Source organism: Caenorhabditis remanei, chromosome IV (assembly GCF_010183535.1).
Source record: "Caenorhabditis remanei strain PX506 chromosome IV, whole genome shotgun sequence".
NCBI lineage: Eukaryota > Metazoa > Nematoda > Chromadorea > Rhabditida > Rhabditidae > Caenorhabditis > Caenorhabditis remanei.
Genome location: NC_071331.1, coordinates 7,479,416 through 7,494,738, shown reverse-complemented (window position 1 = coordinate 7,494,738; position 15,323 = coordinate 7,479,416). Strand labels below are relative to the sequence as shown.

At 38.5% G+C, this 15,323-nt stretch overlaps 4 protein-coding genes across 4 annotated transcripts; all 4 read left to right on the top strand.

The window, feature by feature from the left end:
• Window positions 1-3,040: 3,040 nt before the first annotated feature.
• GCK72_012738 (uncharacterized protein) lies at window positions 3,041-3,427 on the top strand (the record flags this gene model as incomplete). The annotated part of the gene is made up of 1 exon (XM_053729361.1): window positions 3,041-3,427. The coding sequence occupies one exon, from the start codon at window positions 3,041-3,043 to the stop codon at window positions 3,425-3,427; it is 387 nt and encodes a 128-aa protein (XP_053584133.1).
• A 2,305-nt stretch (window positions 3,428-5,732) lies between these two features.
• GCK72_012737 (uncharacterized protein) lies at window positions 5,733-7,157 on the top strand (the record flags this gene model as incomplete). Its single annotated transcript, XM_053729360.1, has 3 exons — window positions 5,733-5,765; window positions 6,908-7,050; window positions 7,094-7,157. The coding sequence occupies 3 exons, from the start codon at window positions 5,733-5,735 to the stop codon at window positions 7,155-7,157; spliced, it is 240 nt and encodes a 79-aa protein (XP_053584132.1).
• A 235-nt stretch (window positions 7,158-7,392) lies between these two features.
• Window positions 7,393-12,392, top strand: GCK72_012736 (uncharacterized protein; the record flags this gene model as incomplete). The annotated part of the gene is made up of 7 exons (XM_053729359.1): window positions 7,393-7,554; window positions 7,607-7,708; window positions 11,004-11,169; window positions 11,218-11,412; window positions 11,464-11,588; window positions 12,127-12,266; window positions 12,314-12,392. The coding sequence occupies 7 exons, from the start codon at window positions 7,393-7,395 to the stop codon at window positions 12,390-12,392; spliced, it is 969 nt and encodes a 322-aa protein (XP_053584131.1).
• A 292-nt stretch (window positions 12,393-12,684) lies between these two features.
• Window positions 12,685-14,507, top strand: GCK72_012735 (uncharacterized protein; the record flags this gene model as incomplete). Its single annotated transcript, XM_053729358.1, has 6 exons — window positions 12,685-12,810; window positions 13,336-13,524; window positions 13,810-13,954; window positions 14,001-14,119; window positions 14,255-14,397; window positions 14,444-14,507. The coding sequence occupies 6 exons, from the start codon at window positions 12,685-12,687 to the stop codon at window positions 14,505-14,507; spliced, it is 786 nt and encodes a 261-aa protein (XP_053584130.1).
• Window positions 14,508-15,323: the final 816 nt, after the last annotated feature.

The following is a 15,323-nucleotide window of genomic DNA, read 5'->3' as shown; positions in this document are numbered from 1 at the left end:
AACATTTGAACGAGCACATCGGTAGTTCCAAATTAAAAACACAGGTGTGAATCGTTTGAAACTCAAATGAAAATCTACACAAACACACTAATTTAGGAATTACTTGAAACAGTATAATACGTCATCACTAAATATTGTCTTGATCGAAGCGAATTCAAATTTTATTTCCTTACGTAGTTGTAGTGTACCTATTGATACAGTAGCGAGCATAAGTGAGGGCAGATTCATACTTTCATTTGTAACTCTGTTGAATTCAGTCCGTTTTGCATAAATTTTTTTGGCAGATAGCTGAAACATTCAGCAATGCAAAAATGAGTTTTTTGAAGAAACTGTCATTTCTAATTTTATCGATAATCGATTTTTCCTGACCGTGATTTGAAAATTCGGAAAAAACAACTTTTTATTTTTTTTTGGAGTGATTGAGTTTTTTTGTTTCAAAATGTTGGAAACAGTCTAAATAGACAACAAATTATGTTGAATTGGTTTCTTAAACTCTGACCATCGTGCTAGAGCTCCAGAAGTCAAAAGTCGCGCCATGAAAATCATCATAAATCATCAACAAATCATTCAAATTAACCGAAACATGAACCAAAAGACGTGTTTTGAGTTTTTTTTTGTTGATTTCAAAGGAGCGCGGCTGATTTTACAACTCATTTCTAGACCCGTGTCCTTGATACATTTGGGAACTGCTGAATATCACAAGTAAAATTAGAAACTTCCCAGAATCAAAGCGAGTGTAACGGTGTAAAGAAGAAAAGTTTGGAAGTGAGGACAGCAATAATACCAAAAATTGAGCAGCGTTAAAAACTCGGGTTATAAAATAGACATGGTACTAATCGTTCGAGAACCACAAACCGGACAGACGCACTAAATTTGGAATTATTTGAAACATTATAAAAATCTGGCATCACTACATAAATATTGTTCCGATTTTTCTTTCAGATAAGCGGGTCCAAATTTTTCTTCCTTGCATAATTAGAATCCTACCTAACAAACGATGCACCTTAATCGTTTTATAAAAAGTTTGAGAAACTGAAGATTTTTTCTGTGAGCTGATATGTTTTGAACCCAAACTACCAGTGACAGAGTATCAGAGATTGATAAAAAAAAACTCCCCACATTTTTCGAACTTGATAAACATCTCGTAAAATTTTACTGTTATCCGTAATATAAAAACAGTATCCTGGCAACATTCGGGTACTGCTGAACATTTACAAGTTAGTTTACTTGCTAGTAAAATTAGAAACTTATTTGTTTCAAAACGGGTGTATTGGTGTAAAGAAGAACAGTTCGGAAGTTAGATTTAGGTATTTTCATCATTACAAATTCTTAAACTCCTCCGTTTCATAACGTCCGGAAATTTTCCGGTAGCTTTCCAAATATAATTTTGCCAGCTGACCCAAGCTTCACCAAATTTTTGCTACGAAGTCAGAAACCTTATCAGTATCTTTAAGAAATCTTTTCAGCACTATATCGTCAATTATAAAAACTATGAGTGTTTCGTGTTTTGAAACTTCAAAGATACTTTACCTTCAAAGATACGTTGATTCTTTATCAACTTTTCAAAAAAACGTCTGCAAAACCTTCAACTCTAGTTCAAACATATACAACAAAAGAAACAGAAGTACCACATCTTTACTATTAACAAACACCAGATTCTGTATGTTTGTTTGTGTGTCGCCGATCCTACCGCCCTCCCTACTGAACCGATTTTCTTCGAATTTGGACCAAAAGATCAGAAATTTTCTCTTAATGATGCCCGTCTTTTTCTTTTTTCAAAATTCTCAAAATGACGCCTTCTGAGCCAAAAACATCTTTACTATTAACAAACACCAGATTCTGTATGTTTGTTTGTGTGTCGCCGATCCTACCGCCCTCCCTACTGAACCGATTTTCTTCGAATTTGGACCAAAAGATCAGAAATTTTCTCTTAATGATGCCCGTCTTTTTCTTTTTTCAAAATTCTCAAAATGACGCCTTCTGAGCCAAAAACACTGATAAAGCATGGGGAATGAAAAACGGAAAAAGTGGCGTGAAACTGTCGGCCTAAGCGTCGTCATTTCTTTCTTTTCATCGGCCTGCATTTTCCGTGGCCGCATTGTTAGGGTTGACGTGTCGCCGCGTCCGATCTGGCAAGTTATGCGTCGTTGACTACAGTTAGTTTTAAGTTCGATCCCGGGTGACTAGAAAAGTTTTTTGCATTTTTGTTGATAGGTTCGGAAAAGTAGAAGTTTCCGAACATGTCGTTTGTTTCCAGTGAGATCTACGTCACAAACAAATACGGACCGTTACCAAAAAAGGGACGGCGACACACATTTTTTTTAATCATCGGATTCAGAAAAGATTGAGGTCTTAAAACGTTTCGTTTACTTCCAGGTTGATAGGTATCACAAATAGGTACGGGCAGTTTTCTGGACACAGGTGATGGATCCATATGGGTCAACATTAGAAAAAAGCATTGATAGCCATTTTGGCCAGCATTTCCCTTCTTCTCATCACTGTTTTCGCTTCGCCCATTTTTTAAATATGACGAGCGGAAGTTGCGTGAAGTCTTGACATGGGCCACGTAAAACCCGTTTTTTTCAACCGCTGATAACTATAATTTTTCTTTTCCCTTAATGGCGCCACTTTCTCCAACTGCTACTATTCTAGCAGAAAATTCACTGGATGCTCATGGTGCTGCTTCTCCTGTTCCGGGTGATAGCTCCTCCACTTTGGACTCTGTTCCACGGCTTCGTGATCGACCGACCTTCGGGTCGAATGGTCTAAATCTGATGAGTACAGAAAAAATAGATAATGGTGTGTTCCATCGATCAGAATCAGATGGGAGAGTGGAGCTCGGAGGAATTGATGGGGTTGAGGACACAACACAGAGATCAGCAAAGAAAAAAACTTAATGGAATTGACGGGATCAAGGGTGCTCAGCTGATGACACAGGAGCCGGCGAGAAACGTCGACAAAAATGAGACGTCGGGCATTGCTTTCCGGCACCCAAGGTTGTCAGGATCTTCATTACCTTTGAGGTTAAAAATTTTGGCAAATGATACATCAGTCCGACATTTTCTGCAGTCTGACACTGAGCAGTCGACAGTCAAACTATAACAGAACCAACACCAAGCGAATGGAAATCAGCAGGAAAAATGAGTCCGAAGATCAAACGAGATCTAGACGGACTTCAATGATTTCCCAGACTGTTATCAGACGATCAGAAGTTCCCGATGATGTGACGGCGGAAAGAACGAGAACCAACACCATCAGAGCATCTGTAACTCGAGCAAAAGAGAGGAGCAGACCGCATCGAGTTCGGAAGTCGACACGTCAACGAGCTGTTTCTCGAGTAGGTGCTACTGATGCACAACCAGATCCTCACTACATGGGAAGGATGGATCAAGTCAATAAAATTTCGACTTTCAAATGGTGTAGGTGAATGCGTTTAGGAATCCGATCTGGCACGTTGGGCAAAGTTGACTGTAGTTAGTTGGATTGGTCCCATGTGGGGGTGGAAGATTTTCTCTTATTGCCAGATTTAGAAGAAGTATAGGAGTAAGGGATTGAAATCGTATCAGAAAAGTAGAGATTTTTAATTGTCCTTTCCGGAACGGACTGCTCACAGCTAAAAGACTACTAACAAGTTAAGAAAAATATTACAATCCATAAGTTTGAGAGAATTCTGAGACCTCGATAGTCTTAACCGTTTGGTAAGCGCCGCAGGCGCTGTAACAACCGGAAGGGTGGTGTAGTAAAGGAGGTTTAGTCGCCGTTAGGCGACGTGAACCGACTGGTTAATATGACATTTGACTTGACAGCAATAAACTCTCGCCACGTGTTTGGTGCACTGAAAAGGTACCCCAATATCCACTTTCGATTGTATTTTTTTGTTTTCATTGATTGGAAAATCACGTTTGTCAACCGGGTAGAACTGGACTGACGGTTTCTCTTCAATAACTTTTTTTTAAATCGTATCAAGTTGATTGATGGCTCAAAATATACGTATCTAACCTGTTCATGGTTGTAGCTCCTGAGATTTTTTTTGGGAAATTGATTTTATTTAATGGATTACAATACAATTGAAAATATTTTCCTCGTGAGCAAGTTTATCATTTCAAGCATTTGTTGTGCCCTATACGTTATAACTGAAACAGCCTAAAATATATGGTAGCAAAGAAACAACCACGTGCTGAATCATTGGATATTTATCAGTGTCAAAACAGGTGATGTAAAGAAAAGAGTTTCGTAGTGTCATCTGCATTTTCTTTGCCGAGATTGTATTACTTTCACACCTAGACATGGTTTCGAATTTTCATGTTTTTGAATTTGAATGGGAAATCACACATGTCAACAGGGCCAAGCCGAGCCGACGGTTTTTCTTGAACTTATCTCAAAAAAATTGTTTCGTGATGCTCAAAAGATAGATATTTTGAGCCAATACAACCTTCTTTTGAAAAAAAAGAGTATTCAAGAAGACCTGGTTGACAAGAATGTGGAAAATAAAAGTTTAATTTAGCTCTGCAGCGATCATCATTTCAAACATTTGTTCTGCTCTATACATTATAATTGAAACAGCTTAAAAATTATGATGGCAAAGAAACAACTACGTGCCATCACTCCCCCCATTTCCAACAAACCACTTCACGCAACACCTCCTCCAAAAGAGTTTCCATGACTCCAGAAATAAAATTTCCCTCCAAAAAAGCTGCATACTCGCATGAAATTGCACATTTTCCACACGGACACCATGTACACACTATTTCTGGCTTCTCTTCTCCTAATACTTCCCACTTCTGCAGATTACTCCATGATAGAGGTATACGGTCTCCCTTTATCTTTCAGTGGCGTCAATACTGAAACTACTCTGGCCTGGAGACAGTGCATCGAGTCTTGTTGGGAAAATCCAGAGTGTGTTCTGAGTTTATTTGTAGAACAGTTATTAAAATGAGAATGAACAGTTTTTAGCTAGCATCCAGGACAAAAAGTAGCGAATGTCAATGGTTTCCTCATGAAAATATCACACAAGTTGAAAAAACCACAGCGGCAAAAAAGAGTGTTGTGGCGTTCAAGGTATGCATGTTGGTCTGTCTGTGACTCCACATGTCTTTCAAATTTTCAGAGATGAGACAGGCCGGGCCTGGATGCCGTAGAAAAATTGAATCTCGAAAAAGGTCTCGAAATGAAAATAAGACTGAGCATGATGTCTTGTCCCTTGATAAACTTACCTTGTGAAACATAACATTTTTTCGATTAACACCACCTCCAGCACTTGCCTCACAGGTGCCAATCCTCCAACTTTTTCCAATGACATGGCTTTAGGATTAGGCACTATTTATTTCTGGGATACAAGTGCAATATCAGTGTGTTACAACTATACAATCACTTTTAAGAATGAATCTGGAAATTTGCTCTTGTCAGTAAGTGCTGTCAAGTCATATTCGTGTGGGCTCACTACCCAATACGGAAATTTTAGATATACGATGCTTTGAAAAAAATAATTACAGCCACAACCGCGTGCCCATCGATATTTTTGTTCATCCAAAGAACGAATTCTCTTGATTGGTGTTTCATTATAATGGCTACTTACATTGAAGTCACTAATCAAGAGGCAGCTGATGGATGTCCAACGTTTAATAACACTATTTAGACGGGAGCGACTACGGTGAAGGAGTTTGAATTGGTGAAGTTATCATTGATTTCAAAAAGAAAAAATTTCAATTCGAGTGATTTGGTGGTGAGAGTTGATGGGAAACGTTCAAGCAACGCCAGGAACTGCGGTTTGTAAAAGTGCGAAGGAAAGACGGTAGAAAAATTGATGTGATCTGGATGGTGTTGTTGAAACACTATCGTTGAAACGGAGTAAAACTAAACAGTGAAGTTTAAGACTGATAGTGAGCCTTCCTGAAAAAATGAATTTGGAAAAAATCTAAATCAAATGTACCATATTCGGAATAAAACTGGTGATATAGTGATATAAAGAAATCATGGCTGAAGAACTATTATTGTTCCATAAGATCAACTTCACATGCGTATTATGAAACACGAGTAATATATTTTACAGTTTTAAGTTATGAATAATTCAAGAAAATTGTGGAAACATGCTTATGCTGTTGTGATTGAACGGATTTTTCCAGTCGACCTATTTGATAAGTATTCAAAAAGATTTTAATTAACTCATGGTTATCACGTCCTATAAATGTTTTCTTCCTGGAAGCTATGTTAATATTATTTATTTCGGTAAGCCATGCACGACAACATGTTTGGAAGTAATTTAAACAAACGGACAACCATTCGTCACTGTTTCAAGAACTTCCTGTACAATGTTAGACCATTTTCCAATTGTAGATTATGAACCATGTCCTGATGATGACGGTTGACCAAAACGTTGACAAAATTGAATAAATATTGTGCTCTACGTTTTAACACAAAGTCGGATCGAAAGATTGCTAGTGTTCCACAACAGTATTTTATGTGAGCAGTATGAAACAGAACTTGTTGAGAATTAGATGAAAGTGTTGAAACATTGATATTGCTAGTTAAAGCACTATTAAAAGCGTGAAGTATCTCCGGGAATCTTTCTGAAAAGTTAAAATTATATTTAAATTTAACGTTTATTTTTCGTATCTCTCTTTAAAAACCGTGACGCGCACGCAATGCAACTCGGGAAAAATTCTAATATTTTCGTTTCGGACCTTACTCCTGTGGATACTGTTTCACACAAGTCATTTTTATATTATTATCATATTCAAAACAATGTGAGATTGCATCCCGCATTGTTAAATCTAGCATAAAACCGTGAAAAAAGTTCAGTATGTCTTTTCACCAAAACCCTTTAAAAACCTGCTTCAAATTCTCTATTTACCGAGAGTCACTTTACTCAAAGCGTTTTCTTGATTTATTTTAGACTAAATAATTCCAGGGTTTCACATTCAACGACCCTTCTGCTGCCACATTAAGTGCATACACCTGGGCTACAAGTCCCGCCGCCAGAGCAACATCCTCTTCAGATTGTATAGTTTTGATAATGAATGGAAACAACCCAATTGTTGCGGATGTTCAGAGGTATAAAGATTTGTCTGAAATCTCAAACATTTTGAATTTTCAGTTGTAACACCGACACAACTCTTCCGGCTAAATCTTATCTTTGTGGGAGGGGCGCATGGGCTTGATAATAATAATTATTATTCTGTACATACTAAACTACAAATAAAACGTCACTCTACAAAAAAATACATTCGTTGATTCTTGAAATATAGCATGTCGTTATTCTCGATGAAATATTGGAAACAAAACCTTATATGTCATCTTTTTCAAGTGGATTATTCTTTTGCAACTATTGACTTTTGATTTTTTGACTTCATTTCTACACGTACGAATTCTTTTTTTGAGCTTAAGAAGAAATAAATGAAGTTTCTACTATTTCTCGCCTCGCTGCTTCTCGTGGTGGATTCTGTAATGGTTGTGGTGAATGGGAAACCCGACCCGTCTTCCAAAGCAAACCAAAATCCCAACGCTACAACTTGGGAGAAATGTGTGAAATACTGTTCCGAGGAGGTCACATGTTTGGTATGTGATAATCAGGAATATTATTCCGACAAGAAAAATAAAACTAATTCAGTTGGCATACGACAACGAGGGAAAATGTGAGTGGTTCCAACATGAAAACATCACAAAAGTCAAGCAGACTACTGTATTGGAAGAGGAGAAGGTGGCGTTTAAGGTGAGTAATTATTCATGTTTCTGAAAAGTGAGATAAGGGATGTTGTTCGCGTTATGTAGTTATTGGTTGCGAAGTTCTTTTTATGAGGGAAAACTCCAATTGAGAAAGGGACTCTCTATAGGTTCAAGAGCTGAGAAAATCAGGTGATGAGCATAATTAATTGTCGTAAACGTAATTAACTGTCGTATTTGTAATTTGCCTAGACTGTACTCTTATTTTTTAACGAGTTTTCATGAAGAGGTCGAAACGGAAATTTTTATTGTCAACAATGAGATCAGTTTGCATAGCTATGAATGACTTTTGAAAACAAAAGACAGTATAATTTTTTTAAACTTCTGCCTTTTAGAGAACCAGTCGGTTCACGTCGCCTAACGGCGACTAAACCTCCTTTACTACACCACCCTTCCGGTTGTTACAGCGCCTGCGGCGCTTACCAAACGGTTAAGACTATCGAGGTCTCAGAATTCTCTCAAACTTATGGATTGTAATATTTTTCTTAACTTGTTAGTAGTCTTTTAGCTGTGAGCAGTCCGTTCCGGAAAGGACAATTAAAAATCTCTACTTTTCTGATACGATTTCAATCCCTTACTCCTATACTTCTTCTAAATCTGGCAATAAGAGAAAATCTTCCACCCCCACATGGGACCAATCCAACTAACTACAGTCAACTTTGCCCAACGTGCCAGATCGGATTCCTAAACGCATTCACCTACACCATTTGAAAGTCGAAATTTTATTGACTTGATCCATCCTTCCCATGTAGTGAGGATCTGGTTGTGCATCAGTAGCACCTACTCGAGAAACAGCTCGTTGACGTGTCGACTTCCGAACTCGATGCGGTCTGCTCCTCTCTTTTGCTCGAGTTACAGATGCTCTGATGGTGTTGGTTCTCGTTCTTTCCGCCGTCACATCATCGGGAACTTCTGATCGTCTGATAACAGTCTGGGAAATCATTGAAGTCCGTCTAGATCTCGTTTGATCTTCGGACTCATTTTTCCTGCTGATTTCCATTCGCTTGGTGTTGGTTCTGTTATAGTTTGACTGTCGACTGCTCAGTGTCAGACTGCAGAAAATGTCGGACTGATGTATCATTTGCCAAAATTTTTAACCTCAAAGGTAATGAAGATCCTGACAACCTTGGGTGCCGGAAAGCAATGCCCGACGTCTCATTTTTGTCGACGTTTCTCGCCGGCTCCTGTGTCATCAGCTGAGCACCCTTGATCCCGTCAATTCCATTAAGTTTTTTTCTTTGCTGATCTCTGTGTTGTGTCCTCAACCCCATCAATTCCTCCGAGCTCCACTCTCCCATCTGATTCTGATCGATGGAACACACCATTATCTATTTTTTCTGTACTCATCAGATTTAGACCATTCGACCCGAAGGTCGGTCGATCACGAAGCCGTGGAACAGAGTCCAAAGTGGAGGAGCTATCACCCGGAACAGGAGAAGCAGCACCATGAGCATCCAGTGAATTTTCTGCTAGAATAGTAGCAGTTGGAGAAAGTGGCGCCATTAAGGGAAAAGAAAAATTATAGTTATCAGCGGTTGAAAAAAACGGGTTTTACGTGGCCCATGTCAAGACTTCACGCAACTTCCGCTCGTCATATTTAAAAAATGGGCGAAGCGAAAACAGTGATGAGAAGAAGGGAAATGCTGGCCAAAATGGCTATCAATGCTTTTTTCTAATGTTGACCCATATGGATCCATCACCTGTGTCCAGAAAACTGCCCGTACCTATTTGTGATACCTATCAACCTGGAAGTAAACGAAACGTTTTAAGACCTCAATCTTTTCTGAATCCGATGATTAAAAAAAATGTGTGTCGCCGTCCCTTTTTTGGTAACGGTCCGTATTTGTTTGTGACGTAGATCTCACTGGAAACAAACGACATGTTCGGAAACTTCTACTTTTCCGAACCTATCAACAAAAATGCAAAAAACTTTTCTAGTCACCCGGGATCGAACTTAAAACTAACTGTAGTCAACGACGCATAACTTGCCAGATCGGACGCGGCGACACGTCAACCCTAACAATGCGGCCACGGAAAATGCAGGCCGATGAAAAGAAAGAAATGACGACGCTTAGGCCGACAGTTTCACGCCACTTTTTCCGTTTTTCATTCCCCATGCTTTATCAGTGTTTTTGGCTCAGAAGGCGTCATTTTGAGAATTTTGAAAAAAGAAAAAGACGGGCATCATTAAGAGAAAATTTCTGATCTTTTGGTCCAAATTCGAAGAAAATCGGTTCAGTAGGGAGGGCGGTAGGATCGGCGACACACAAACAAACATACAGAATCTGGTGTTTGTTAATAGTAAAGATTATTATAATGACGTCATGATTTGCTTTTCTTGAAGTATTTGAATATTCAGCGAGAAATTCGTATTTATTCAAACAGCATTTTTCTCAAATTATCTACAAAATAATATCAACCGTTCTTCGTCTACCATCAAAAGCCATGAATGAAACATACTTTTTCTTTGTTGAGCTTACGATTCGTGCGGTTTCACGCATGTTTCTTAGAAGTAATATAAAGAATAGTTTTTTCAATTTCGTTTTTTTATATTCATATTTCGCCCAGAGAACATTTTGATTTGAAAGCCAGACGTCAGCTAGAAAGGTACTCGCTCAGACTCTTGTTACTGGCCAGGAACTGAGCATTCGATTAGTGGTACCTGCTCAGCAGAGTTGTCCGGAATACGGATTCCTGACTCCGAAATTTCGGAATTCCGGGTTTTTTCAGCATTCCGGTTCCGGATTCCATATTCCGGTTTTTTGAGTTTCCGGAATCCAGGAGTTGAAATTTATAATTTTTTTGAGTTTAAAAGACAACTATAGTACTTTTTTCCGGTTTTGATCCTAAAAAGTAGTTTTAAACTTTATTCATCATTAAAAATACTCGAAAAAATGATTTGGCCTTGCAAATTTATCGAATCATTCCGAATTCCGGATTCCGGAATTCCGGGTTTTTTTTCGGTATTCTAATTCCGGATTCCGGATTCCGGAGTTCGAAAATTTGATTCCGGTTCCAGATTCCGTATTCCGGAAAATGTAAAATCTCATTCCGGTTCCGGATTCCGGATTCCGGAAACTGAAAAATGGCATTCCGTACAACTCTGCTGCTCAGCCGCTTTAGTAGTGATGTCAAGAACTCTTCTAATATGATAAGCCATGAATGAAACGGATTTTTTTCCAGAACAAAAATTCTGACACTCTTGCCTGAAGGTAACAGAAAAACATTTTTTAACTGCATTTAATAAAGTTTTGAAGCAGAAAGATTTAATCCAACTCTTCCAGGTGAACAATTTCTCCACCTCTTCCTGCCCATCAGGACTCAATCCTCCGACTTTCGACAACCAAGATGCCCACGGTGTTCTTCTTATTCCGGGGGAATACGATAATCCAAATCGAGTCAATTACACAATCAAGTACACTGCCGGAACTTGGGAGTTTTCTTATTTCGGTCAGATTTTATTGGTTTAAAAAGAAAAGAAGAAAAAAAAGATTCCAGAGCAATACGCGTGTCCGACTGATTTCTTTGTTCTTCTGCAACGAGAAAATATCCAGTGGTGCATGTCAGTGGAAGTTAGCACGGACAGACCATTCACCTCATTCAGTTATGATGCTGCTGTGACGACTTGTGACAATCAGAATGGTTCGGTTTTAACCGGGGCAACAAATGCAGCCGAAATGGAGAAGATTAAGAGTTAGTTGCTTCTAAATCGGAAATTGTAAAGAAAAACTTTGAAATTTTCAGCAATGCTTTCAAATTTACTTAGTTGGCGCGCGGTGCCAAATGAATCCTTTGCGCTGCGACTCGATGGGAAGAGGACGTCGGCTTGCCAGGCAACGCCAAAAACGGCTAGTTGTATGACTGAACAGGTAGGGAAGTTCAAGAACCAGAATTCGCATAATCCTGCTGAAATATGATGTTTCTAATACAGATATCAAACAAATGCTAATATTGTTTGGAATTTGGGAGTGGATTTTTGGATTCCATAAACTTATCATTCTGTAAAAAAACGGCGTTTCTGACATAGAAGAATCCATTCGGTCCGGTCGGGATCGGTACGACCGTCGGCCGACCACCGACCGACCGCCGACCGACCGCCAACCGACCGAGGTCCGCATTTGTGCGTGAAGTGTGTGCATTACATTTTTTCACAAATTTTAGAATTTTCCGAATTTTTGCCATTCTTGTCCGGAAAAATATCAGTTTTCAGCCGATTTCAATTTCAAAAAATTTCGTCAAATATGGCGTATGCAGACAGTTGGTCAGATCGGTCTAAAATTGGACCGAATGGGAGCCTTATGAGGACTTGAGCCAACGCCTTGAGGATTTTCAATTCGGGCCCTGTCAATCGTATCTCTCCTAATCTATTATAAATATACGTGTCCAAATCAATATTCAATTTCCCAGGGTTTCACCTTCATGGACCCCAACGCCCAATTGGATTACTACACCTGGGCGACTAATGCAGGAGCCAGAACTTCTAGTGGAGATGACTGTCTTGTTCTGAAGGCGGAGCTTGACAAGCCAATGGTCGTTGATGTGCAAAGGTTACTTTCCAAAGTTTTAGACAACGATCGACTTTTTTCGTTTTCAGCTGCACTTCTTACACTCAATTCCCCGCCTACACGGTTTTATGTGGAGTTGAAGCGTGGAATTATAGAACAGGAAAATAATTGAAATGTTTTGCATGAAGAAAATGACAATGTGAAATAAAAACTGTTATTGAGAATTAATTTATTCTGATGTTATATATGTGAAAAATTCATTGACATTAACAACATTTCACAAAGATCTCGAACATTTTTAAAAAGTTGTGTTTCTCGGAGCAACACTTCCTAGTAACCAAACTTTGCGCTTTCCTTTACTTTTATTTCGTTTTAGTTCTGAAGTTTTTCCTTTCTAAACATTGTCACAATGTTGTGTATAATCCTTTTGGCATTCACCTTACCCCTATCATCTTCGTTCATGGAGAAAGTAGTGATCGTGTGGGGAAAACCAGAAAGCTATGATGTGTGTACGTCTCGAAATGATTTGAAGTGGATGGATTGTATTAAATTTTGCAAGGAGTCAGTTGCGATTCCATTGTGTGCGGTAAGATTTGTTTTTCAAAAATGGAGCGAGGGCTCGACTAGGCGCGTCAGAACCAGAGTTGAGCGGATCTGGTATTTGAAATTGCGGATGTCGGTAGGCGAAAGGCAGAATAGAACATTTTTGGGCGGAAAACGAAATTTAAAAATTTCTGCGGAAAGAAGAAGGCGGAAGAAAAAAGTGCCAAAAAGCGGAAAACGGAACAAAATGCCTTTTTTTAGACGATTTTGAGCATAATTTGTTATAAAACGCTCCTAAAAAAGGTTATATTTGTATTAAATTTAGTTTTTTTGGTAAAAATTGATAGGCGGAAGGAAAAAAGTGGCGGAAAGCGCAAGGTGGATGGCGGAAGGCGGAAGGAGGAATTCCCTTCAAAAACGTAGGGGCTGGTCACCATAGTTGTCCGGAATTCCGGATTTTTTTCCTTCCAATTCCGGAAATTGAAAAATGGCCATCCGTGCAACTATGCTGGTCACGTGCCTGGCTCTGATCCCCTGAAATGGCCTTGAATAAATAATTGTTTTCCAGCTCGCAGCCACTGACTATAAAGATATGTGCTACTTCTGTCCTTATGAGGGAGTTACCTCGGTAACTCCAGGAATTGCTGATGAAAGAAACAAAGTTGCCTTTCGAATCATGGTAAACTTGTTCAACTTTAGCACGTTGAAGTTTTGGATTCAGGTCGACACTACTTCATTAGACTACTGCCCCAGCGGGGTAAACCCTCCGACTTTCGATAATGTTAAAGCTTCTGTGAGATTTATTTTATAATTTACCACCAAAACTTTTTTATTCTAATAATTATTTCCTAGGCGGACATCACACCTTACAATGCGACAGATAGCGATTCTCCGCAGTATATTTATTTTTATACTGTTTTGTATAGCAATTCAATCTGGTCTATCATCTACTTGCGTTAGTTGGCCTTCTTTTAAACCATCTTCTCATAACAACAATGTTCCAGCAATTCCACGATGCCCCCCAAACTTTGTTTTCGTTCAGCGAGAGTCCCATGGATGGTGTATTACTTTAATTCAGACATCTCCTCCTTTAAACTATGCTGCAGCTGTTCAGGGAGCTGTCGACAACTGTGGAAAAGGGATTTTGAGCGGTGTGACGAGTCAATGGGAAATGGATATTGTTGTTTGTAAGTGACAAAGGGGTGAATATGGATAAATCTTGTACATTTTAAGATCAAGGCGGGAAAATTTATGCCAATTTACAAAATATGTCCTTCTACATACGAATGGATGGAAAGAGAACAGCTGAATGTGAGGCTACACCAACTACCGAGGAATGTATGAGTGTACAGGTGAAGACGGTTTCAGGGATTTAATAAATATGGCAGTGAAACAAAATTTTAATATCAATTTGATTTTATCAAAAGAATATCAAAAGATTTTCTGACTTAAAATATCGAAAGACTTGTCCAAAAACGGAATTCCAGGGATTCGACACAATGGACAAAGACGTGACGTCATTCCAATTCTATGACTGGATCACTGATTCTTCTGCTGGTGCAACTACTGGAAAACAATGTATTGTTACAGTTTTTGACGGTGTCAATAATGGGAAACAAGACTTTGGAGAGTATGTTTGTTGTATGTACTCCCTGATACTTACTGAACTTTTTCAGGTGTGGAGACACGACGTCACTGCCAGTATATGCGTTTGTTTGTGGACTGGAACCGGTTGCGTGATTCTTTGTTTTTGTGAAGTTAAAATAAATTCTCATGTTTTTTTAAATGTTCTGAACTCCATATTATCCATATTATTGCATCTTCGGATTTTGACAATGGCATGAAACAGAATGTCGTGAAGAGTTTTGAGACAGCATTTGATAGAGTTTTCACTTTGTGAAATTTCATACACTGTTTCAGAACATTGAGAGTATCGACGCTAGGTTACGTTAATTCCTGGAGAGCTTTCGTAAGTTCCAATATAAATTGACGACCAAAGGAAACCCACCAATTATCGGTTAAAATACCAAATCTTCAAACAGCAACTTTGAAACATAAATAAAAATTCGTCAATTATAAAATCTTATCGCGGCATTAAAATTTGTGTCTCCACTGTAGATAATTGGAATAGTTCATAAAAAGATGCTGCCAGTTTTTGAATGACACCGTTTGATAAACAATTATTATATTTGTGCAATATCAAAGAAATAATGCACATATTATCACTGTTTCAATTATGTGAAAAAATCAAAACCCAAACTTGGTAGTTATTGATTCCGCAGTAATTGGGATTGTATTCTTGTTGGTAGTGTCCGGATAATATGGTATTTAGTACCTTCAGTTCATTTTTCACTAATACATGTACTTTTTGAAACTGTTAATTTGAATAGCTTATTATCAAACTTTTGATGAACATCATTTCAGCACTAATGATAGAGAACTTTAATATGGAACGGAGTGGTTTTCAAGCATTAATCAATATGATTGTTCAGTTCCCTCACTATGCGGATACGTTTTGGAGAAAATGAAGACTTTGAGCAAACGAAAAAACAAATT